The sequence below is a fragment of the Pelmatolapia mariae genome, linkage group LG20, assembly GCF_036321145.2.
Source record: "Pelmatolapia mariae isolate MD_Pm_ZW linkage group LG20, Pm_UMD_F_2, whole genome shotgun sequence".
Taxonomy (NCBI): domain Eukaryota; kingdom Metazoa; phylum Chordata; class Actinopteri; order Cichliformes; family Cichlidae; genus Pelmatolapia; species Pelmatolapia mariae.
Genome location: NC_086244.1, coordinates 11,284,493 through 11,311,386, shown reverse-complemented (window position 1 = coordinate 11,311,386; position 26,894 = coordinate 11,284,493). Strand labels below are relative to the sequence as shown.

The 26,894-nt window shown below is 44.3% G+C and overlaps 1 protein-coding gene across 2 annotated transcripts in view; it reads left to right on the top strand.

Annotated features, from left to right (window-relative positions):
• The first annotated feature begins 1,195 nt into the window (after nt 1–1,195).
• LOC134619396 (protein NLRC3-like) overlaps nt 1,196–26,894 on the top strand; it is a 45,816-nt gene continuing 20,117 nt past the window's right edge. For both annotated transcript variants that reach the window (XM_063465230.1, XM_063465231.1), the window contains exons 1-9: nt 1,196–1,239; nt 1,342–1,434; nt 1,547–1,696; nt 5,000–5,076; nt 5,193–6,984; nt 8,496–8,669; nt 11,000–11,176; nt 16,452–16,628; nt 18,153–18,329. In XM_063465230.1, coding sequence (XP_063321300.1) covers nt 1,211–1,239; nt 1,342–1,434; nt 1,547–1,696; nt 5,000–5,076; nt 5,193–6,984; nt 8,496–8,669; nt 11,000–11,176; nt 16,452–16,628; nt 18,153–18,329 — 2,846 coding nt within the window. In that variant the 5' untranslated portion in view covers nt 1,196–1,210. The remainder of the gene's footprint in view (nt 1,240–1,341; nt 1,435–1,546; nt 1,697–4,999; nt 5,077–5,192; nt 6,985–8,495; nt 8,670–10,999; nt 11,177–16,451; nt 16,629–18,152; nt 18,330–26,894) is intronic.

The following is a 26,894-nucleotide window of genomic DNA, read 5'->3' as shown; positions in this document are numbered from 1 at the left end:
TATGTAAAGGTATATAGCTTCTCCTGCCTCCAGCAGTCTGTTGTGGAAGGCGCCACAAAAAAGGATCCATTCTCGAAATTTTCACTTATTAACTCGAAATTTTGAGAAAAGTAACTCGAAATTTTGAGTTAGCTCTACCAATCAGTAATCTACGTACAATGCGCTCTCAAAACCGCATGGCAACAAATCGGCGCTTTCAGAGTACGTTTGCTGATATTAACGCCACGTGATTCAGCTAATAACAGAAAGATTTCATCATTTCTGAAGCCACACAGACAATTATCAGCAATGTGTGCATTTATGACTGGCTGTTATTCTGGTATCTTAGCTGTAGCATTTGTAGCTGAGGGCTTCAGCTTCCGGGTAACAAGGAAATTACGTCATTCACGTAAATTACTGATTGGCAGCACGAACCCGAAATTTCGAGTTTGTTTTCTCAAAATTCCAAGTTAATAACTCGAAATTTCGACTTATGGATCCTTTTTTTTAGTGGCGGAAACGGGCTTCCAGTGTGTGGATGTTCATTAACTGCTGACAGTGAGACAGGGCTGTCCTAAGAGTCGCTGCCAACATTTCATCTATAAAATGTATTTCTCTGCTGTTGTATTTCTTTGCAGGTTATTTTTCTTTTTCAGTTTAACTGGTGATATTCATTCGTGTATTGTAGGTGAATGCTCTCATGTTAGTTCATAAATTCCACAGAGTTAGTAAACTGGCCGTTTTTGCTCAATAATTCCTGTTTCATGTTCAAACCATCAGACAGAAACTCTGCATTTGTTTTTATGTTCTTCAGTCTGTTGTTCTTGAGGTAATCTGTGATGCATTCAATGACCCTCCACATGCTCTGAGGGTCATTTGAAGAGAAATAGAACTTCATCTTTAGAGCATAAGTGGGTTTTTGCCCTCTTTATGCCCGCGGTCAGGCTCTGTTTATTGTAGTATAACACTCATAGGACACGGTGTCCCGCTGCACACACACTGCACACAATGACAGCTGCAGAGTTTGTGTCTGATGTATGAAACACTGTTGGGCTAAAATCTGGTCAGAATGAATCCAGGTGCAGGTGTGTCAGTTTAGGACCACTGGACTAACATCCAAGTGCTCACAATATAAAGTGTATTCTGTAGTAACATTCTATGGTGTTGCAGCAACAGTCCCACATGGAAACGTCAACAGTCAAACTCAAAATCTCTTTTTGTCAACAATAAAATGACAGCAGACCAATTTGAACAAAGTTGGTAAAAAGCTTCAGAAATTAGTAAAATATTAAAAAGTGTCTTGATGCTCAATCATCCAGTAAATCCCCAAAAAGTTGATTGTGTTCATCTGGATGTTTTCAGCAGCATGGATCAGTGTGAGGACAGAGAGGAGGGAGTCCCTCCCTCTAAAAGCACTCTGTGTGGGGAACATGAGAGCCAGACCAAAGCTCAGAGGTGAGATGACCATCTCTAACTGTCCGTGACTCTTCTCCATGTCACAGCTCAGCACTCACATCACTGCTCCATCATTATTCACACTCATACCTCTGTGTGTGTTGTTTTAAAGCCCAGAGCTGTGGGGCGTACCAGGCTCAGCTGGACATAACCCTAAAACTAATCCAGAACCTGGACCTGAACCCAGCTGTGTTTCCTTAAAGAGCAACATGTCGAAGAGTTTTGATATAAACTTTAAAGGCTGTTCTTCTGCTGCTGAGAGGTAATGTGTGTCTAGATGTTGTTCCTGACTCTGTATTTCTGAATAAATCCTCATGTTTAATATCAGCTCAGCTCTTTTTCACACACATTTCTATGTTGGTGTGTGAAGCGGTGTGTGTTGGAGTGTTTCCACAAACACAGCAGTCAGAGTGGAAAGAGTGGATGTTGTAGGAGGTGTTTGTGTAGTGAAGAGGCTGAGTGTCTGTAGGACTCCAGCTGCTCCAGCAGGTGTCTCCTTTGTGCTTTGCTTCAAACACAGTGTAGGGAGGAGCTTCCACTCAGGTGTTTCAGGTGTTGCTGGATGGAGGAGGACAAATAGTTTTTCCCTTCAGTGACACTTCAGCCGCTCAATGTTCTGGGGAGATGTTTGTCTTTATGAAGGTTTATGGATTATTGTTCTTACTTTGGTTAAACTGAGCAATACATTTTCCATCTAACATTTAAAGTAAATTTCCAGGTGAAAAAAAGATCTGCAGCTGCAGCCTCTGTGATGTTTCACAGTCTGAAAGTAACAAATTCAACCAGAGTTCAAACAAAGGCTTAATATACGTGTGTGTTTGATATAATGCCAACAAGTACAAATAGGTGTTCTTACAGGTCTTAATCACAGAGCTCTGATAAGTCTGGTGACTTTCACAGTCAGTGATTTTGCTGCCTTTTATTCAAAGTCTCCCACATTCATACAGAGCTTTTAACACCAAACTCCTTTACAGTCCTTCTCCTCTCACACACGATCACACGACTGATTTGTCTGCAGCAGCTGTGTTACTGCTAGTATTTTATTATGTGTGTAATCTCCTCATATTGTTCCTGTGGTTTAGTTTGACTTCCTTCTGCAAACTCAGCTGCTCTGTTGCTGATACACGTCTCCATCAATATGATTGATCAGATGCTGCCAACACCATGTGTTTCATGTGAACGCTCAGCTGAAACCCTGGGTTGACTTATCGAGTTAATAACAAGCTTCACGTGACTGTGAATGCTAAAGTGAATCCAGATAAAGGAAAGAGACCCTGCTAATGTTGGACTCACTTCTTAGTGTAGATCCCAGGAGGAAGTTCAACATAGCAGCCATTCTTTGTGCGAGCTCGACCAAACCTGAGACCACAGTGCAGGATAATGATTATCATCTGTCTCTGTCAAGGACATTTAAAATCCACTAATAACAAAAATAATTATATTTGATCATTAAAAATATGTTTTCAATTAGAAAAGCATGAGCACACTGGTGGATTACAGAAACATGAAAACTCGTTAACAGTAAAGTTAATTTAGGCGTAAACAAAGAGGCAAACATATTTAAGTAGAAGGACTGATGTTTGTGTTAAAATACCCTCTTAAAGCTGAAATACTGATTCTACTTTCTCCAAAAGTTGATTCTGTTCATCTGGACGTAGCGTTTTGTGCGAGAAACGTTTCGTCATCATCCAGGTGACTTCTTCAGTCTCAGCTGACTGCAGGTTACCCCAAACCTTATAAACAGTACATTTACATAATGACTGAAACCAGCCCACTGAAGGAACAATGGGCTGGGAGGTCAGTTCCTTAATCTTAATTATGCAAATTCTCATGACCATTGATCAACAACCACTGATCAATGACCATGAGTCCCATTCACAGAGAGTTGGGGAATGGCTGCAATCACAGCATTGTAAGATGGTGACAGATGTACCCTTAGGCCCCCTCCTCGATTCAGAGATGGTCTTTCCCTTTTCACGTAAATGGCCTCCTTGACTCCGCCCTCAAACCAGCGTTCCTCCCTGTCCAGGATGTGTACATCCTCATCCTTGAAAGAGTGTCCACTGGCCTGTAGGTGTAGATAGACTGCAGAGTCCTGGCCTGATGAGGTAGCTCTTCTGTGTTGTAGCCAGAGGTTGTTTGGTTTCCCTGATGTATAAATCCTGGCAATCCTCCTGCACTTAACAGCGTACACTATGTTACTCTGTTTGTGTCGGGGGACCCGATCCTTGGGGTGGACCAGTTTTTGGCGCAGCGTGTTTTGGGGTTTAAAAGCCACAGAGACCCGGTGTTTAGAAAAAATGCGTCTCAAATGCTCCGATACTCCTGACACGTATGGGATCACTACAGGTTTTCACTTGGGTAGCGGTTGTCCTTCTCTCCTGGATCGGCTGGAGCTTTCTTTAGGTGCCTTTCCAGCTTTGAGAAAAGTCCAGCTGGGATAACCACATTTACGCTACGTCCAGATGAACAGAATCAACTTTTGGAGATTTACTTTCCTGGATGATTGAGAATGCATCAAGACGTTCCTCCTAAAGTGTTATTCAGTGTTGTGACAGTCAGCTGCTTCAGCTGCTGCTGGGATGGGCTGTGGCAAAGAGAACAGAGAAAATCAAAATCAGAGTTTTTCTCTGGATTAAAAGCAAGGAAACAACAATATATTCTACATGGTGAAACTGATGGTTTATGGTGTTTGGGCCTGTTTTTCTGTATTTATGCAGATAAAGTGTAAACTCAGATGAATTATACCATCAAATGTTAAAGGAAAATATCAGGATGAGTGTCTGTGAGCTGAGAAGGACGTGAAGCGAGCAGTTTATCCCAGAGCTGAAGCTGCTCTGTGTGCAGAGATGAGCTCAGATTCCTGCTGTGATTGATCAACAGTCACAGAAATGTAGACTTGTAGTTATTACTGCAGGATGGTCACAGCAGATACTGATAAACATGGATTATGAGGATGGATGATCAAGTTTCTCACTCTCTCCTTTAAATCTCAGTTTTTTCTTCTTCACAGTTTATCTGTTAATTTATTCATGAATAACACTGAAAGAGTTTCTGTTATATTTCCCCTTGAACATCACCTTATTAGGGCGGCATTAGGAAATAGCCCCCCTCCAAAGAATGAATAAATGAATGATGATAATAATAAAATGATTAAAAAGCAGAGCTCAGAGTGGTAGATGGTCAAACATGGATCCACGGGTGGTTCAACTGCATTTGGTGACGTGACTAAAGCAAATCTTTCAAATAATCCCACCATCAACGGGATGTTGTCTCCTTTACTACGGTTACTTTACTTGGTCACCGTGTGAATTTCTTTGAAATGAACCAAATTCTTTTATTTGTTGGTTGTTGCATATTTAAGCTCTACAGTCAGGAAAGGAGGAGATGAGGCCTCAACAATGTTGGGTTGTAGCTGTGGTTCAGGTTAGAGTGAGTGTCCATGGAATAAATGTAAGTCAGTCAACTGGAAACATGACTGTGTTCAAACTTTTCCTTTTTATAATGAGTCTAATCAAAGGTGCACAGAAGTATCTCCACTTTGACTTTTCTGTGTCACCATCAGAGCTTCTGCACAGTGTGGAGAAAGATCCAGAAGCAGAGCTGGACTGCAGACAGCCAGTCAGAGCAGCTGTGTACAAAGTAAGACTGAACATCTGTCTGCTGATGGACTCATTTCTGAAAACTGGACTTCTTGTGTTGTTCAGACATTGAAGAGTTTTCTTTCTCTTTAGTCTCATTGTTTTTCTTTCTTTCAGCAGATGTTGGTCTGCAGGAGGTTTTAGATGAACATAAGATCAGTCTGAGGAGGAGATGTGAACGTGTGACTGAAGGAAGTGATGAAACAGGAAGTAGAACCCTCCTCAACAGGATCTACACTGAGCTCTACATCACAGAGGGACAGAGTGAAGAGGTTCATACCCAACATGAGGTGAGGCAGCTGGAGACAGCTTCCAAGATGGACGCCCTCCATGACGCTCCAATCAGGTGCCAGGACATCTTTAAAGCCTTACCTGACCAACAGAGACCCATCAGAGTGGTTCTGACCAACGGCGTGGCTGGTGTTGGAAAAACCTTCTCAGTGCAGAAGTTCACTCTGGACTGGGCAGAGGGCTTGGAGAACCAACATGTCAGTGTGGTGGTTCTGCTTTCATTCAGGGAGCTGAACCTGATCAGAGATGAGCAGTACAGTCTTCTGGAGCTGCTCCATGTTTTCCATCCAACATTACAGAAGGTCACAGCAGAGAAGCTGGCTGTCTCTCAGCTTTTGTTCATCTTTGACGGCCTGGATGAAAGCAGACTTTCATTGGATTTCACCAACAGGAAGCTGCTGTCTGATGTCACACAGAAGTCATCAGTCAGCCAGCTGCTGACAAACCTCATCCAGGGGAATCTGCTTCCCTCGGCTCTCGTCTGGATAACTTCCCGACCCGCAGCAGCCAATCAGATCCCTCCTAAATGTGTTGACAGGCTAACAGAAGTACGAGGCTTCACTGACGCCCAGAAGGAGGAGTACTTCAGGAGGAGATTCAGTGATGAAGAGCTGTCCAGCAGAATCATCTCCCACATGAAGACATCCAGGAGCCTCCACATCATGTGTAGTATCCCAGTCTTCTGCTGGATCACTGCTACAGTTCTGGAGCACATGTTGACTACAGAGCAGAGAGGAGAGCTGCCCAAGACCCTGACTGACATGTACTCACACTTCCTGCTGGTTCAGACAAAGAGGAAGAAGAACAAGTACCATGAGGGACATGAGACGAGTCCACAGGAGCTGACGGAGGCTGACAGGGAAGTTCTTCTGAAGCTGGGGAGGCTGGCGTTTGAACATCTGGAGAAAGGAAACATCATGTTCTACCAAGAAGACCTGGAGCAGTGTGGTCTGGATGTGACAGAGGCCTCGGTGTACTCAGGAGTTTGTACAGAGATCTTCAAAAGAGAGTGTGTGATCTTCCAGAAACCAGTCTGCTGCTTTGTTCATCTGAGCATTCAGGAGTTTCTGGCTGCAGTCTACATGTTCCACTGTTTCACCAACAGGAAGACAGAGGTGCTAAGGAACCTTCTGGGAAAAAATTATTGGAAATCATCTCTGGCTGGTTTCCTGAACAGAAACATGTCTAAATCCCTCCAGAGTAAAAATGGCCACCTGGACCTGTTTGTTCGCTTCCTTTATGGCCTCTGTCTGGAGTCCAACCAGAGACTCTTAGTAGGTCTGCTGGGTCAGACAGAGATCAGTCCAGGAACCATCCAGAGAGTCATCAACAACCTGAAGGGGATGAACAGTGATGAAATCTCTCCTGACAGAAGCATCAACATCTTCCACTGTCTGATGGAGATGAACCACCTCTCATTATTTCAGGAGATCCAAGAGTTCCTGAAGTCAGAGAACAGATCAGAGAAGAAACTCTCTGAGATCCAGTGCTCAGCTCTGGCCTTCATGCTGCAGATGTCAGAGGAGGTTCTGGATGAGTTGGACCTGCAGAAGTACAAAACATCAGAGCGGGGACGACCGAGACTGATTCCAGCTGTGAGGAACTGCAGAAAGGCTGGGTGAGTCCAGATGTGATCATTAACATCATTGATCAGTGTAGGTTAGTAGTTTAATTTTGAAAATAAAATCAGATTGTAAGCACAAAGTGTTTGTGTCCGTACGCTGCAACCTTCCACACCATCCTTTATTGTACAGACTCAGCAGCAGCTCCATGGATCCCAAATCCAAGAGTGGAGAACAGATTTGAAGTGTGTCACATCCATGCAGTCACAGCTGTTTCCACCATGTTTCCACTGATATTAATCCTGTTCAATGACACGTTTCATATCAGTGAATATGTTCTTTAGGACGTCCACTGACATGTTTAAGTGTCCTGCTGGAAATCACTCAAATCATCCATGAAATCCATGAAAAATCCTTTTAGTGTTTCTAACTTCACCCTCTGTCCTCTCTCTCTCTCCATCCTCCTCACTGCTTCTTTCACTGATAATCACACAAACATTGTATTCAGCTACAAAATAACACAATAATATCATCTGATGATCATTATTAGAAGAGCAGGATCCATATTTGATATCAGAGTAACACACTGCTTGGTTATGTGCAGTCATCATCAGTGACTGTGGCTCAAACAGAAGCTCTCTGATTGGTTGCTGACCTTGGTCACCTGTCCACTCTCACCTGTTTGTGTTTGCTCTCTCTTTGCTGTCTCCATCCTCTCTCTCCTTTCTCTCCCTCTCTGTCTTTGTACCGTCACTCAGGTCCAATGGAAACAGTGACATTTACAAACCAATCAAAGACAAACTGATCCATGTCAGGTTATAACAATATTCAAAGTGAATACAGGCTGCTGCTGGACACAGACAGGTAACATCATTTTGACTTGCTGTCACCTGGATCTGGACTCATAAACACTGAAGCCCTGAACAGGAATACAAATCATTTTCTGCCAACTAGCGACACAGCAGCAGATAATGGCTCAGAAAGCTAAAATGAGCCAATCATTTCTGTGTTTAGTTCCCCTGAAATCAGATCTGATATCAGCAGCTCTGAGTTCATTCATCATTATTGTCCAGTGATGAGATTTCTGCTCCGTTTGGTAACAGTCAGCAGGTTTTTCCTGCGTGTGGACGTGAACAGTCGTACCTGACAGCAGGTAGCAAACAGAGATCATCTTTCCAGCTGGAACTCTTCACTGAGCTGAACTCATTCAAAATGTTCTGGAGTCAAAACAGGAAACAGTCCAAATGTGTGTCTTCACTCTGACTCTGGATCAGATCTCAGTGACAGACTGTGGACATTATGGAAGCCTAAATGTGACACCATCTTCCTCCTTCATCTGCAGATTAAAGCCAAACAAAGATTCTCATTAAAAGTCTGCAGGTCTGAGAGAGACTCAATCGTTGTGTCATGTCAAACACAGTAAGAGGAGCTGAAGCACAGATGTGAAGAGCAGATGTTCATCAGATTATGACCTCACTCTGTTTTGTCTTCATATACATTCAGTCTGTGTTTATAATGCAGATTTCTGCTTTTATAATAACACATTTTATATTTTCTATCATCACAGACTGACTCAGTGTGGACTCTCAAAGTCTCACTGTGAAGTTGTGGCCTCAGCTCTGAAGTCCAACCCCTCCCATCTGACAGAGCTGGACATGAGTTGGAACAACCTGCAGGGTTCAGCAGTGAAGCGTCTGTGTGCTGGACTGGAGAGTCCAAACTGTGGACTGGAGACTCTGAGGTGAGTTCAGTGACTGCGGCTGTTGTTGTTTTTCTATATTTCAGGTCTTTGATTGATGTTTCAAACTTTCTTTAGTTCCTAAATGTTCAGGATGTGTCTGAAGACAAATGTGAAGAAGTTTGAGTGCTTTCAGAAATGTTGTGTCTTTCGAAATGACTGAACAACAGTTTTTCCTTTTGGCTCCAAACAGAAGTGACAGACTTGAGCAGGGTTCATTTAAAGGCTGACAGAAGTGGAGTGGTGACGGGGAGATGTTTGACAGGACAGTGTTTCAGCCTCCACAGGTTCATGTTATGCTCCATCAGTCAGTGAAGATGAAGTCAGTGCTGATGAGGCTGTAGAGTGTGTGAGGGATGTGAATGAGGATGATGAAGATCTGATGATAGCAGATAAAAACAGGCTGCAGAGACTTTGAGCCATACAGGGCACACAGTGTGTGTACAGAACACATATCACTTCCGGCGCCCCCCCCCCGTGTGCGGCAGCCTGTTACAGCAGCTCTGCTCATTCTGAGTTTCTTTCTTTCTTATCATTTTGTCTTCTCGTAATTTTTATAACCTACGTATTAGTAATTAGACTCTGCAACCATGTTCTACCGTTTTGTGTTGGTTCTGGTCGTTTTTCTTAGTTTTTTTCTACTTTTTTCACCCGTGTCTGGGACCCAGAGCAGGGATCCTTTGTTTACAGTAAGGATCAGCTGTTAGCGCTGTGTCCCGCAGCGGTACTGCCGACGGACAGACTCGACATTCCCAGCGAGCTGAGGAAGAAAAGACGGGGGTGTCGTGCTGGGAAGGATCGCCGTCGCCCGAGAAGGAGACGTTATCGACCATCTCTTCCTTCTGTAATTATTGGAAACGTAAGATCTTTGCCCAATAAGATGGATGAGCTCACGTCGCTAACCTGGTCACAGAGGGAGTACCGGCAATGTAGCATCATGATGCTAACGGAGTCGTGGCTAACACCGCTAACTCCGGACACGAGCGTGACACTACCGTGATTCCAGATGCTGCGAGCGTACAGGACGAGAGAGAGCGGTAAGAGGAAAGGAGGGGGAATGGCAGTGTTTGTGAATGACAGATGGTGTAACCCCGGGCACATCACTGTGAAAGAACAACTCTGCAGCAGACACATTGAGCTGTTAGCCGTTAGCATGCATCCGTACTACCTGCCCCGGGAATTCTCGCATGTTATCGCGATAACAGCGTATTTCCCCCCCTCAGCCAACGCGGATGCAGCCTGTGACTCTCTCCACTCTGTGGTCAGCAGACTGCAAACACAATCTCAGAGAGCCCTTCTCATAATATCAGGAGACTTCAATCATGCCTCACTGGACTCCACACTGCCCACCTTCACCCAGTATGTGACCTGCCCAACCAGAGACAATAAAACACTGGACTTACTGTATGCCAATGCTGAAGAGGCATACAGTTCATCACCTCTCCCTCCCCTGGGCAGATCTGACCACAACCTGGTGCACCTTGTCCCTGTGTATGAGCCCTTAGTGCGCAGGGAGCCACCAGCCACCCGCACAGTACAGAGATGGTCGGAAGAGAGCGAGGAGGCTCTTAAGGATTGTTTTGAGTCGACTGTGTGGGAGGTGATCTGTGACGACCACGGAGAGGACATCGACAGCCTTACTACATGCATTACTGACTATATTAATTTCTGTGTGGATAACACCGTACCTACCAGGACTGTACGGTGTTTCTCCAACAACAAACCTTGGATTACCCCAGAAATTAAAGCTGTCCTCAAGCAGAAGAGGAGGGCCTTCAAATCCAGAGACAAGGAGGAGTTGAAAAGGGTGCAGAGAGAGTTGAGGGGACTGATAAGGAATGGGAAGGACAGCTACAGGCAGAAGATGGAGAACCAGCTTCAGCAAAATAACTGGACGTGAACAGTCGTACCTGACAGCAGGTAGCAAACAGAGATCATCTTTCCAGCTGGAACTCTTCACTGAGCTGAACTCATTCAAAATGTTCTGGATTCAAAACAGGAAACAGTCCAAATGTGTGTCTTCACTCTGACTCTGGATCAGATCTCAGTGACAGACTGTGGACATTATGGAAGCCTAAATGTGACACCATCTTCCTCCTTCATCTGCAGATTAAAGCCAAACAAAGATTCTCATTAAAAGTCTGCAGGTCTGAGAGAGACTCAATCGTTGTGTCATGTCAAACACAGTAAGAGGAGCTGAAGCACAGATGTGAAGAGCAAATTCATCAGATTATGACCTCACTCTGTTTTGTCTTCATATACATTCAGTCTGTGTTTATAATGCAGATTTTCTGCTTTTATAATAACACATTTTATATTTTCTATCATCACAGACTGACTGACTCTGGACTCTCAGAGTCTCACTGTGAAGTTGTGGCCTCAGCTCTGAAGTCCAACCGCTCCCATCTGACAGAGCTGGATATGAGTAGAAACTACAACCTCCAGGATTCAGCAGTGAAGCTTCTGTGTGCTGGACTGGAGAGTCCAAACTGTCGACTGGAGACTCTGAGGTGAGTTCACTGACTGCGGCTGTTGTTGTTTTTCTGTATTTCAGGTCTTTGATTGATGTTCGCCTCTGTCAGTGCGGGTGGCTGTGGCTACAATGTAGTTTGCCATCACCAGTGTGCGAATGTGTGTGTGAATGGGTGGATGACTGAATGTGTAAAGCGCTTTGGGGTCCTTAGGTACTAGTAAAGCGCTATAGATATACAGGCCATTTACCATTTTTACCATTTATGTTTGAAACTTTCTTTAGTTCCTAAATGTTCAGGATGTGTCTGAAGACAAATGTGAAGAAGTTTGAGTGCTTTCAGAAATGTTGTGTCTTTCCAAACGACTGAACAACAGTTTTTCCTTTTGGCTCCAAACAGAAGTGACAGACTTGAGCAGGGTTCATTTAAAGGCTGATAGAAGTGGAGTGGTGACGGGGAGATGTTTGACAGGACAGTGTTTCAGCCTCCACAGGTTCATGTTGTGCTCCATCAGTCAGTGAAGATGAAGTCAGTGCTGATGAGGCTGTAGAGTGTGTGAGGGATGTGAATGAGGATGATGAAGATCTGATGATAGCAGATAAAAACAGGCTGCAGAGACTTTGAGCCATACAGGGCACACAGTGTGTGTACAGAACACATATCACTTCCGGCGCCCCCCCCCCGTGTGCGGCAGCCTGTTACAGCAGCTCTGCTCATTCTGAGTTTCTTTCTTTCTTATCATTTTGTCTTCTCGTAATTGTTATAACCTACGTATTAGTAATTAGACTCTGCAACCATGTTCTACCGTTTTGTGTTAGTTCTGGTCGTTTTTCTTAGTTTTTTTTCTACTTTTTTCACCCGTGTCTGGGACCCAGAGCAGGGATCCTTTGTTTACAGTAAGGATCAGCTGTTAGCGCTGCGTCCCGCAGCGGTACTGCCGGCGGACAGACTCGACATTCCCAGCGAGCTGAGGAAGAAAAGACGGGGGTGTCGTGCTGGGAAGGATCGCCGTCGCCCGAGAAGGAGACGTTATCGACCATCTCTTCCTTCTGTAATTATTGGAAACGTAAGATCTTTGCCCAATAAGATGGATGAGCTCACGTCGCTAACCTGGTCACAGAGGGAGTACCGGCAATGTAGCATCATGATGCTAACGGAGTCGTGGCTAACACCGCTAACTCCGGACACGAGCGTGACACTACCGTGATTCCAGATGCTGCGAGCGTACAGGACGAGAGAGAGCGGTAAGAGGAAAGGAGGGGGACTGGCAGTGTTTGTGAATGACAGATGGTGTAACCCCGGGCACATCACTGTGAAAGAACAACTCTGCAGCAGACACATTGAGCTGTTAGCCGTTAGCATGCATCCGTACTACCTGCCCCGGGAATTCTCGCATGTTATCGCGATAACAGCGTATTTCCCCCCCTCAGCCAACGCGGATGCAGCCTGTGACTCTCTCCACTCTGTGGTCAGCAGACTGCAAACACAATCTCCGAGAGCCCTCCTCATAATATCAGGGGACTTCAATCATGTCTCACTGGACTCCACACTGCCCACCTTCACCCAGTATGTGACCTGCCCAACCAGAGACAATAAAACACTGGACTTACTGTATGCCAATGCTGAAGAGGCATACAGTTCATCACCTCTCCCTCCCCTGGGCAGATCTGACCACAACCTGGTGCACCTTGTCCCTGTGTATGAGCCCTTAGTGCGCAGGGAGCCACCAGCCACCCGCACAGTGCAGAGATGGTCGCAGGAGAGCGAGGAGGCTCTTAAGGACTGTTTTGAGTCGACTGTGTGGGAGGTGATCTGTGACGACCACGGAGAGGACATCGACAGCCTTACTACATGCATTACTGACTATATTAATTTCTGTGTGGATAACACCGTACCTACCAGGACTGTACGGTGTTTCTCCAACAACAAACCTTGGATTACCCCAGAAATTAAAGCTGTCCTCAAGCAGAAGAGGAGGGCCTTCAAATCCAGAGACAAGGAGGAGTTGAAAAGGGTGCAGAGAGAGTTGAGGGGACTGATAAGGAATGGGAAGGATAGCTACAGGCAGAAGATGGAGAACCAGCTTCAGCAAAATAACGTTGGTGAAGTCTGGAGAGGCCTCAGAACCATCTCGGGCCACAAACATCAGAACTCTCTGCCTGGGAGGGATGTGAGGTGGGCAAATGAACTGAATCATTTCTTCAACAGATTTGATTCAGCCATGAGGCAGTCTCCAACATCGGCTGCAGACTCAACCACCCCCACTGCTGCTGTTCCACCTCTGACACCTCAGACACTTCACACCTCCTCTACTCACCCTGCTCACTCCTCCCCACCCCCAACAACAGCATCCAATACACAATCAACACAAGGCTCTAGCCTGTCTCTCTCAACCACCCAGGTTAGGAGGGAACTGAGGAGGATTAATGGCAAGAAGGCAGCGGGCCCAGATGGCATCAGCTCAAGGGTCGTCAGGTCCTGTGCGGACCAACTGTGTGGTGTGATGGAGCACCTCTTCAACCTGAGCCTGAGGCTGGGAAGAATCCCACAGCTCTGGAAAACCTCCTGTGTTGTACCAGTGCCAAAGACTTCACGCCCCAAGGACCTCAACAGCTACAGGCCGGTGGCTCTGACATCCCACCTGATGAAGACCCTGGAGCGGCTGGTCCTGGCTCAGCTTCGGCGCCTGGTGAGCTCATCACTGGACCCACTTCAGTTTGCCTACCAGCCTGGCATTGGAGCGGATGATGCCGTCATTCACCTCCTACATCGCTCCCTCGCTCACCTGGAGACTGCTGGGAGCTCTGTGAGAATTGTGTTCTTTGATTTCTCCAGTGCCTTCAACACTATTCTTCCCTCGGTCCTGAAGGACAAGCTGGAGAACTCTGGAGTGGACCATCACCTCATTACCTGGATTCTGGACTACCTCACTGACCGACCACAGTATGTGAGGACTCAGGGCTGTGTGTCGGACAGGGTCGTCTGCAGTACGGGGGCCCCACAGGGAACGGTTCTGACTCCGTTCCTCTTCACCATCTACACTGCAGACTTCTCCAACAACTCCACCCAGTGCTTTCTGCAGAAGTTCTCTGATGACTCTGCTATAGTCGGCCTCATCACTGATGGGGACGACAATGAGTACAGAGGACTGACTCAAGACTTTGTGGACTGGTGCCAGCTGAACTACCTCCAGATCAATGCCAGTAAAACCAAGGAGCTGGTGGTAGACTTCCACAGGCACAAGCATCCTCCACTGCAACCACTGAACATCCAAGGTATGGACATCGAGGCTGTGGACAGCTACAGGTATCTTGGTGTTCATCTGAGCAACAAATTGGACTGGACTCATACGTAACTCAGACGCCCTCTACAGGAAAGGGCAGAGCAGGCTGTACCTGCTGTGGAGACTCAGGTCGTTTGGAGTAGAGGGCCCACTCCTGAAGACCTGAAGACTTCTATGATTCTGTGATGGCCTCAGCCATCTTCTATGGTGTGGTCTGCTGGGGGGCAGCAGCATCTCTGCTGGGGACAGGAAGAGACTGAACAGGCTGATCCGAAGGGCCAGCTCTGTTCTAGGATGCCCTCTGGACCCAGTGGAGGTGGTGAGTGACAGGAGAATGGTGGCTAAGCTGTCATCCCTGTTAGACAACATCTCCCACCCCATGCAGGAGACTCTGACAGCACTGAGCAGCTCCTTCAGTGGGAGACAGAGGCACCCACGATGTGGGACGGCGAGATTTCGCAGGTCTTTCCTCCCCACTGCTGTCAGACTCCACAACAAAGACTTTTGCAGCTGATCAAACCCACACATGTGCAATAAGACTGCTATATGTGCAATTCTTCTTCTAACGAAGTTGTACTTTTGTATTTTCTTACTCAGTTGTATATAGCATTTGTATTTCTATTTTATTCTATTGTATATATTCTATTCTATTGCATTCCAGTGTTTTCTAATTTCTGCTACATAACTTTGCACTTTTACTGTAACAAAACAAATTTCCCACCTGTGGGACTAATAAAGGTCATCTTATCTTATCTAAAATCATTCTGGAGGCCTCACTGGAATATGGAAGCATCACAGTACAGCTTCACTAAAGTCTCTGATATGAGAAATGAAGCAGCCAGAGCTTTTTCATGAGTGGAAATCCACTGTGACTGTGAGCTGCTGCTACAGCCTCCAGATTAGCCAGCAGCTCATCCTGCTCAACATTTTCTCACCAACTTTAATGGAAGTGTGATGTTTTCAGCTGGAGTGATGGTCAGGGTGGCCTCCCTCTCCTCTTCTTCTCCTCTTCCTCTTTCATTTGTAAAGCCACTTCTGCTGCTTTCATTCATTTGGAAGTCCTGTAGCTGAGTTTGGGAGAGACTAACAGCCTCGGCAGCAGAGGGGAGAAAGGCTGTAACACCACCACTTTACTCTGTTCTACCTGTCACATCATTTTATCAGGAAACAAATATGTTTTTACTATGTTTGTCTTGAAGATGGAAGAAGATCACATGGTGCTTTTTATTATTGTGTTGGTTTGTTTCCTGTCTCTTGGATGGAGGCCAGCTGTGCGTGGCCCCTGGGCCTGTGGTCAGAGTGTGTGCTGGATAATCCGGCCCAGGATGAGGCCAAACTGACATGGGATGAAATGTCTGTCACATAACTGAGCTTAGTGTAGTTTCATTTCTGCACAATTTAAAAACAACCAGAACTTTGTTCTGTCTTTTCTATGTTATACTGTAGACTTTCTTTGATACTGCGTCCAAAAGGAGCAGCTTTTACTTTGAAGGGGAGCTGTCTCTGTTTCCTCTTCAGGTTGGATGATGGAAGCAAATGAGTGTGTGATGTTCTTTCAGTGTTGCACTTTGTAGACGCTCCCTGAGCACTGGTCTCACAGCCAGCTGCACATAGAGACCAGTGTTGTTAGTCCAGGTCAGAAGATGACTTGTTGGAATGAAAATGAGCTTGTAGTTTGTCTGCTTTAATCATGTGACTGGAAAAAGGTGTTGGACTTCAAATATGTCCATTTCTTTCACACGTCACCTTTAAAAGTGAAGCCATGTGGTTCCTGGAAGGAAAAACACGACTTTTTCAAGTCTTTGTCCTGTTTTTATGATAAATGTACGACTTTAATGTGAAACATTCAGAGTTTTTTCTCTTGTTGTGTTTGTTTGAAGCTGCTTCCTGTTGGCTTCAGCTGTTTGGAGTTTCCATTTTCTAAACTTCTACATTCTGAACCTTCTTCAGCTCTGAACAGATGATGAAACACTGAATGATTTCAAGCTCACACTTTGTCTAATAAACTTACATCTTTCATTCTTTATACAGATTGATGAGCTGTGGTTTGTCAGAGATCAGCTGTGATTATCTGGCAGCAGCACTGAAGTCCAACCCCTCCCATCTGAGACAGCTGGAGCTGAGCAAGAACAACAAGCTGCAGGATTCAGGAGTGAAGCATCTGTGTGGTTTCCTGGAGAGTCCAGGATGTGGACTTGAAACTCTGAGGTCAGTCAGCATGTTTTAGTTGTGCTGAGATGAATATGATGTGAAAGTTGTGCTGACACTAAACTGCAGACATCAGGCTGATATTATACTGATCCACACTGAGGATCTTCATGGTAAAGTCTGTTTTCTTCTTCTCTGGTTTAGTCCATTGACTGCAGCAGAACAATGTTCACATTTCAAACAGTGAGACTCAACGTATGGCCCGCGGCCCACACGCGGCCTGCCCACCTTTCCTGATTCAGAGAGAGGGGACCCTGATTAACTGTGTAGTGTTCTTCCTCACAGTTCTAAGTATCAGACACAACAATGAATAATCCACTGCTGACTGTCTTTAGCAGGTCAAAGGTCACGGCACACAGCAGACAATGGGAAATATTCTAATTCTGATCATTTATCAGCACATATCCATATGTATAAAAACAAACACTGTAAGACTTGATCAGAGGTGTGATCATCACAGCAGAGGCCTTTGTGTCAAAGTCACTGAGGATCAAACAGAAACACATGAAGCAGATTTTCCTCTTCTGGCTTTTTATAGCAGATAACCTTCAAAATATTCTGCAGTCGATCAAAAACTGAAGCAAACCATGAATCAACATGTGAACATGACCTGATGCTGCTGAAGTGAAGCAAAGTTACAGAGGTTTGATTACAGACACAGCTGAGAGTTTGTAATCTGTCATCATTTTAAAAGCTTTCAATTTCTTTAGTATTGAACAGCAGAAATGAGGCTTTGTTTTCGGAGGCCGACAGCAGTGAACACAACAGCAGACTGGTGCGTAATAAGCAGTGAATAATGCAGAAAACAGATTTTTGTCCTAAGCATCCCAGAAACGACACAGAAAGTCATAAAGTCAAACATAACTTTTAAAAACACAAGTATAGGGTCATAAAGCCCCGATGGTCAAAAACTACATTTCCGCAAAATGACGTCACTTCCGGTTTCGGGCAGGTCATGGCAGACATGCGATAGTTCACGCTGATGGACGTAGGAAGTGTTACAAACAGCTGATCGGATCAGCAAAGCGTGTTTCTGGAATATTATGTTTTTGTTGCTGCAAGTGCTTTTTATGCAGTTTTTGCAAAGCTATATGTGGAAGGAAACTGTGACCTATTACAAGCTGATGGCACAAGATGTAAGTACAACTTCTCCAGTTTCATATGCAAAAAAAATTATTGCACTAGCTTACGTTGTTGCAGTGCTACCGGGATTTAAAAATAGTTACGCAAAATGGAGCATGTTAAAAGTGAAGCCATGTGGTTCCTGGAAGGAAAAACACGACTTTTTCAAGTCTTTGTCCTGTTTTTATGATAAATGTACGACTTTAATGTGAAACATTCAGAGTTTTTTCTCTTGTTGTGTTTGTTTGAAGCTGCTTCCTGTTGGCTTCAGCTGTTTGGAGTTTCCATTTTCTAAACGTCTACATTCTGAACCTTCTTCAGCTCTGAACAGATGATGAAACACTGAATGATTTCAAGCTCACACTTTGTATAATAAACTTACATCTTTCATTCTTTATACAGATTGGAGAACTGTGGTTTGTCAGAGATCAGCTGTGATTATCTGGCAGCAGCACTGAAGTCCAACCCCTCCCATCTGAGAGAGCTGGACCTGAGTGACAACAACAAGCTGCAGGATTCAGGAGTGAAGCATCTGTGTGGTTTCCTGGAGAGTCCAGGATGTGGACTTGAAACTCTGAGGTCAGTCAGCATGTTTTAGTTGTGCTGAGATGAATATGATGTGAAAGTTGTGCTGACACTAAACTGCAGACATCAGGCTGATATTATACTGATCCACACTGAGGATCTTCATGGTAAAGTCTGTTTCTTCTTCTCTGGTTTAGTCCATTGACTGCAGCAGAACAATGTTCACATTTCAAACCTTCAAAGAAGAAGAAAAATCCTCCACTGGATAATTCACTGTGAAACTCTCCAACCCTTCATTCCACCTTAAAGTCTGTCTGACACTGAAATCCAAAGCAAAATGTGCGTTTGCTTTACAGACAGCAGTCCAACACAAACATACACACATCATCCAAAACACAGTCCAACATCCAAATCTCCTCCACTGCCAGCATGAATGATGGGAAAGAGAAGGAGGAACACTCTGACATTCAGGGTTAGAATGAGTTTCATGAAGCAGACTGTGAAGATCAAAGCTGCATTAGAAGCTTACATGAATGAATGAGTGGACAGAAGTGGACAGAGATCATCTGAAGCACTTCAAAGGCTTTAAATCAGCACATTTCTCTTTATTCTTCATCAACTCTGTTAGTTTCTCTCAGTTTTCTGTGGAATGAAGCTAACAGCAGGCTAATAAGATGCTGACCAATAGGTTTCTATTAAAGGTTGTAATTTGTATCTGAAAAAGTGCTTTGGCTCAGCAGGGATCAGCTTACAGGTAGAATACAGCTGCTGGATGGGATTAGCATGTCATAGCTATCTACCAAACTGCTAACTGGGGGATTTCAGGCCATCTATGGATCATTTTGCTAACTGTTTATTCAGCTTAGGCTCACAGGGCTGGAGCCTGTGCCCTAGCTGTCATAGAGCAAGAGGCGTGGTCCACCTGCACAGGTGAGCAGTCCATCACAGGGCCAACAGAGAGAGACAGAGAAGCACTCTCTCACATCCACACCTACAGCCAATTTAGAAGCACCAATGAAGCTAAGCAGCATCATTGGACTGTGGGAGAACATCCAACCTCCACAGAAAGGCCAACAAGCTTCAACCTACAACCTTCTTGCTTTAACACTAGAAGTCCCAGAGAAGAGCCATTTGGCTTTTCTACCTATAAAACCCACCGTCGAGCCAAATAGCTGGTAGGCTTTTAGCTAATATCCTTAATCACCTGTGAACAGCTGCTTTTGTTATGTAAATAAGGTGGGGCCATGCTGAACCACTTGGAGTGGTTAGTTTCCTGAGCCACAAGGAAACTTGTGTTTCAGTTTGCCTTAGGGAGAAATCAACACACATGGGTGTATTTCCTTTGTAGCTGAGATTTATTGATAAAACAGTACAAAAAAACAAACAAAAAAAAACAACCATTTGTACATATATTTACAAATAACAATAAAAAGTGAGTAAGTACATTTCAACATTTTCAGCAATCACTCACAATCCTGGCACTGCCATGGTATCTGTAGTCTGCATTTACCACATGTGTATCTGTAGCAGTGAACACATCGCACAGTGGCATGATTGTTCTTGCATTTGTGTTTGACCTGACACGTGGCTCTTTTTCCAGGGCTAGGTGTGGAGGGTTGTGTCCGAAGCAACTGTTCTTTTCTTGCCTTCTTCCCAGCCATATGAGAGTTAGCCAACTCTCTTGCAAACTCCACCAGGAAGTCTACCCGTCTTTCCTGCGTCCCGGGGCATGCTTGATACAGCACATGTGCATTCAGTGCTGCCATGTCAATCATGTTATAGAACACGGCAACTGGCCAGCGCCGTGTTCCTCTGCGGACTATGTACTCCCGCACCATCTGGTTCATCACATCCACGCCACACTTTGTGGTGTTGTAAAGGGTGACAGTGTTTGGCTTCCTTTTGGTGGTGTTATCAGTCTGAACCACGCTGTGCATGCTGCTAAGAATATAGACTGTCTTCTTCCGTTTGGCCGCATACGCCGTCAGCGTGGCAGCAGTGGTTGAAAATACCTAAGAAATAAGATAAATTGTTATTTCCATAGCACTTTTACACACAATGAAACACATAAACATAGAACCACAAAAGACCTGCAGCCTACCTGAGTGGTGAATTCATTGCGATTTGTGTATCTAGCGGATTGAGGAATTTCCCGGCGAATCTTGTTGACTGTGCCGAGGATGGTGGTTTTCCATCTAAGAAGTTTTTGCGCAAGTGAAAGCGATGTGAAGAAATTGTCCGTGGTAACATTTCTGCCCTTGTCTAGGAATGGTTCCATCAGCCTCATCACCTTTTAGAAAATGGAAACTCCAAACAGCTGAAGCCAACAGGAAGCAGCTTCAAACAGGAAACTGTAGAGTTTCAGACTATATGTCCTGATGCAGCCAGTTGGATTTTGGAGATTTGAATCTCTGTTCTGTGACTAAGTCCTTGAATCATTTCTTCCAGTTGGTCCAACAAGACAGACTAAGTATTGGACATGTGTTGTGGCTCCATTAGGGGAGCTTCTACATGTGATGTGATGGCCCCTCTGGGTCTGTCAGGTCACAGGACTGAAGAGAGCTCAAACTGGGCACACAGTTGTTCCAGTCTGGACCAAAGACTCTATACTGGGACTGAGGGACTGCTCTGACTGCACCCACTGGGACTTTTTAAAGGCTCATGTTCTCACTTAGATCATCGATTTCTACTTACATTTCTTTCTGGAAAAATGGGGATTACTTTGAAAACAGGAAGTATTTTCCCCAATAAGCAGCCCTGGATTAGTAAATCACTCCAACATGTTCTCAGGCAGAAGAAGCTGTCTTGCTATGAGGGAGAGAAGAAAATAAATAAAAATAAAAAAAATAAGAAAAAGATTGAGGCACAGAAACTTGTTGAAAGAGAGATAAAGCAGCTAAAATCAGGTGTAAAAGTAAAGCAGAGGATGAGCTGAATAAAGGACACTCAAGGCTGGCTTGGAAAGGAATGAAGTCCATGGTGGGGATGCAGAACAAGGAGCAAAGATGAATGTGATGCTGAATCAGCAGAAGACTTGGACTCATTTGATTCCAGCTTTGATATCATTGATTTCAATGAAGAGCTTTGTGATTGTAGCAAAGGGCTGGTAGCTCTGAGAGTCCCACTGATGAGGTGTTTGTGTGGAAATCTCTTAGTGGGATCAAAGAGAGAAAAAGCCCTGGTCCTGATCAGAGGTGGGTAGTAACGAGCTACATTTACTCCGTTACATTTACTTGAGTAAGTTTTTGAAAAAAATGTACTTTTTAAGTACCTTTTTTGCACGATACTTTTTACTTTTACTTGAGTACATTTGTGAAGAAGAAACTGTACTTTTACTCCGCTATATTTGCAAAATTCGACTCGTTACTTAAAAAAAAAAAATTAGTTTAACACATTAGATAACATGCCGTCAGTGGCGTTTCCGGTAACTTTTTTACCAATGAGACGTGGCCATACAGTCACATGACCAGTTTGAAACCGTGGCGGGCGGAGCGGCCCAAGCGTTTCAAAGTAGCGACACACGGAAAGAAGAAATATGATGGCAGAGTCTACGCTAGAGCTGAAGAGGATGCACACCTTTGGCCTCACATACAAAGAATGTTTCGCTTAAAAGCAGCACAAAAGAACAGCTATGTCTGCAGTGTCGGTGTCTTCAGGGAGAGCCAAAACAAACCAACTTTTCAGCGTGAAACAACTGAGGAAACGGTAAGTTTTCTCTAAATATTTTTTTAGCTGTGGTTAGCTGGATGTCAGACTTATGTTACAGCAGCTGTGTCGAGCTCGAGTTGCGAGTCATATTTCCGGCCCTACGTTGTAATGAGATAAGTTTGTGGGTGTTTTGTGCCGCTTCAGCAGTGTTTTTAACTGGTCGCTGGTTAGCTAGCGTGAGCTGTAAGCTAACAGCTAGCCTGGTTAATGACGCTAGAGTTCCACGCACATGTAAACAGCTCGTCTCTACTGCTTTAACTGTTAAAACAGAACACAATACTGCGGCTGACAGGGTTTATCATGTGAAACAGCAGCTTGTTTAGTTTAAACAGTCTGCATTAAGCTGGGCAAACACTGCGCGATTTTTTTCAGTCACGTTATTCCGCTCCTGCTCAAACTGTACAATTAAATCGCAGAGGTTAGATGTTCATAGGTCACGATGCAGGGTCTCACACTAGCCGGCCTGATGCTCTGATGCAACCTGAGTGCTCAAACTGTGCGTCCATAACATGAAGCTTAACATACAAAATCTGTCCCTCGCTCTCCCTCTCTGTCTTTCACTCACACACACACACACCATCAACTCTGCTAAATTACTAATGAAAAACATGGACCAGGCAGCTGTGATTGAACAGCAATGTCCATCCAACTCTTCATGGTTGTTGTAGTCGTGATAATTTTGTGAGGCCACATTGAAAAGCCTCGGATACGGAAGCGTAGAGCTGCCACCGGGGCAAAAGAAAAATATGTCACGTTATAACATGAAAGGTTTATTGTTCTAACAATATACTTTTAATGTTTGTACAATATAATATCACGTTATTGCAATATACATAATTATCACGTTCGTACAATATAAATATTATATTGTTCAAACGTGAAAGGTATGTTGTTAGAACAATAAACTGTTTACGTTATAACGTGATATGGCTCTATTTTTCTTCTGCCTGGGTGGCAGCTCTACGCTTGCGTACTCGGATGAGCTTGCCTCATCCTACAAGTTGTGCCTCCATCTCTTGTGTCCAGATCACGAGCTGCCGTGCCGCTCCACCTTTTCTTTCATTTCTGTGTTTGTGCTGTGCAGTGTGAGAGGCGACAGGATTTCAAACTGGTTTGATTATCATGCGACCATAAGATTGATGATTGGGAGCTGGTCGTGAGGTGTTAACTGCTTATCGTTACCCCATGTATACTACACGATGCACACACGATTAAGGCAAAACACAGCCAATCCCCAAAACGGTTGCGCGACTGAAAGATCCGCTCAAAATGGGCCAAATCGCACCGTGTATGGGCAGCTTTTGGAGGCTAGCTCCAAACAAACACCTGCAGCTTGGCAGTGTATACAGCACTATAATGACCAGACCTAATTCTTTTGAAAACCTTACATCTTTCCACAGGTCTCCACTTCATCAGACATCACCTAGACACAGAGCTGGATGAGACCAGCACAAACGAGACTATTCGATGAAGATGATGGATCCATGGGGTCAGGAAAGCCAGTAGCAGAGGAACTGGAGAGGTACCCTTCATGTCCATTCACTGGAGGTGTGGCTCTATTGCATGGCTTTCCTCACATGAAGAAACTGTCGATCAAAGTCAATACAGCTCTTCCTGCATCTGCAGCCTGTGAGAGACTTTTTAGTCATGCAGGACTCCTGTTCACTGCCAAACGGTCACAGCTTCACAGCAAGAACCTTGAGAGCCAACTGCTGCTGAAGCTGAAGCACCATTTTACTGACTGAAGAAACAATTTATGGTAAAGTGAGCCATACACGTATGTACATCCACATAGTGGGAATTTGTATTTGTCTTTTATAATTAGTTTTACTCTGATTTCAGTGTTTATTTGTGAGTGTAGTTTTTACATTTTTACATATTACATTGTGTTAATCCACTGTCTATACTTCAGGGTATTTTAGTATACAAAATAAGTTTTGTTAGAATGCCTATTCTTGTGGAATTTTAGCACAGATGTTTTGTTTTGTTTTTTTATTCCTGCTGTCTGTCTTGGGAATAAACTTTTCCTGATTATACCTGTTGCATCTCTGTGTCATTTGTTTCTGATTTACTTACTCGCTCCTTGTATTTAAAAGAACCACCCCTAGTATGACATTCTGGCACAACAGCTGTAGTCTGTTATGTTGAAGCTGCCTCGTTCTAATGTTTTCTCTGAGGCTGCTGTAAATGTGAATATATTTACTGTGGGTTTTGCTTGAAAAAGCTTTACGTTGTGAAAAACTGAAATCTTGAAATTAGAATTGTTGTGCCTTATTTTGTGGATCTTTTTACATATATTCCTTTTGAAAATACTAAAATTTGTATATTTATTTATTTTTGATTGTCTGATAACATTTATTTATAAAATAAATCGGACATTTCAAACAGTTACTCGCTATTTACTCAGTACTTGAGTAGCCTTTTCACCAAGTACTTTTTTACTCTTACTCGAGTAACTTTTTTGACAACTACTTTTTACTTTTACTTGAGTAATAATATTTTAAAGTAATGATACTCTTACTTGAGTACATTTTTTGGATACTCGACCCAAATGATTGAAGTGTGCTGTGAGGAACTGACTGGGAGATTTTCACACATTTTCCAGTCCTCCTTGGAACAACAGGAAGTTCCCAGCATATGGAAACAAAGGTTCAGTGTCCTATGGCACTCAGTAGGGATGGGTACCGGTATCTGACATAAACGGTAGTAACCAGACCAAAAAGCAGCGCACATTTCGGTGCTTTTTTTTCCTGAGATGTCATACAATTTGGATTCTAGCCAATCATTTTACCTTTCCGAGGACAGTAGACGGGCCCAGGTATGTACGTTCTTTTAGAGCAGAGCTACAGATTAAAAATGCCCAAGGCGAAGCGGTCAAAAGTCTGGCTGTACTTCACAGCAAAAGATGCAAACTCAGCAGCCTGCAACAAGTGCTTTAAGGTGATACTGTGATACTGTGCAAAGGAGGTAACACCTCGAATCTGATGGCGACGCATAGTGTTTTTTTAAAAGCCGAGAAATGCACCATATTTGATAGCTTGCTGCGAGACCTCACAACGAGCACATCTGCTGCGGGTGTGGTGCCTGTTATCGATCCGGAGTTAGCAACATCCTCCAAGAACCTGAAGAGGAGAGTCCTGGCCCCTAGCCCTGCCAGTGTAGCAAAAATGATGACGGATGATGATGGCGGCAGCAGCCGTTCTTCTCTGCGTGAGTAGCTTAATGTTGTTCGTGTGTAATTTACGCTGAGTAGGCTAACCACGTTATTACATTAATGCATGTAAGGTGAACTAGCAAACACCGTCGTAGTTACATGCGGCTGTCTTCTTATTTGATGGCAGATACTCCATTCACACTGGCCAAAAAGGCTAAAATGACCAAAGAAAAAGTGGAAAACAGCTAAACATGAGAGGTTTTTGGACAAAGTTTGTATTCTGCATTCTTTAAGCACCGGCACCGTTTCAAAAGTACTGGGTTGGCACCGGTATCGTATAAAAACTCAACGATACCCATCCCTAGCACTCAGTGATGATGGTGCTGTGGCCCCACCACCTCCACCTATTTGTAAAGGAACTAACTGTCATCTGAAGCTTCAAATGGAACTAAGACTTCCTCCACTAGGTGGCAGTGTCTGATGAGAAAGTGTTAGTGGAGCTGGCCTGGAGTCAGAAACAGGATGATGCAGGATTTGGGCTGAAATGGGGAAAAGTGGTTCGCACTAGTGCCTTAACACTAGAAGTCCCAGGCTTTTCTAACCCTCTGTCAGCCAAGTGGAAGCTAACTTGGCTAGTCTGTTAGCATCAATTCATATGTAAATTGGGTCGTTACCTGAGAATTGTGGAGGGGAGTGGGGGTGTGTGAATGATTGCGGATTTCTAACTGCAAACTGCCTCTTTGTTTGTGTGTGGGGAGGGGGAACTGCTAAAAGCTGTGAACTTCATTTTGTGTTCGTCTTGATGCATTCTCAATCATCCAGGAAAATAAATCTCCAAAAGATTTATTGATAAAAACAGTACAAAAAAACCAAAAAATATTTCTACAAAAACAACCAGTTGTACACATATTTACAGATAATAATAAAAAGTGAGTGAGTACATTTCAATCACTCACAATCCTGGCACTGCCATGGTATCTGTAGTCTGCATTTACCACATGTGTATCTGTAGCAGTGAACACATCGCACAGTGGCATGATTGTTCTTGCATTTGTGTTTGACCTGACACGTGGCTCTTTTTCCAGGGCTAGGTGTGGAGGGTTGTGTCCGAAGCAACTGTTCTTTTCTTGCCTTCTTCCCAGCCATATGAGAGTTAGCCAACTCTTTTGCAAGCTGCACCAGGAAGTCCACCCGTCTTTCCTGCGTCCCGGTGCATGCTTGATACAGCACATGTGCATTCAGTGCTGCCATGTCAATCATGTTATAGGACCGTGTACTCTCGCACCATCTGGTCCATCACATCCACGCCACACTTTGTGGTGTTGTAAAGGGTGACAGTGTTTGGCTTCCTTTTGGTGGTGTTATCAGTCTGAACCACGCTGTGCATGCTGCTAAGAATATAGACTGTCTTCTTCCGTTTGGCCGCATACGCCGTCAGCGTGGCAGCAGAGGTTGAAAACACCTAAGAAATAAGATAAATTGTTATTTCCATAGCACTTTTACACACAATGAAACACATAAACATAGAACCACAAAAGACCTGCAGCCTACCTGAGTGGTGAATTCATTGCGATTTGTGTATCTAGCGGATTGAGGAATTTCCCGGCGAATCTTGCTGACTGTGCCGAGGATGGTGGTTTTCCGTCTAAGAAGTTTTTGCGCAAGTGAAAGCGATGTGAAGAAATTGTCCGTGGTAACATTTCTGCCCTTGTCTAGGAATGGTTCCATCAGCCTCATCACTACATTTTCAGACAGTC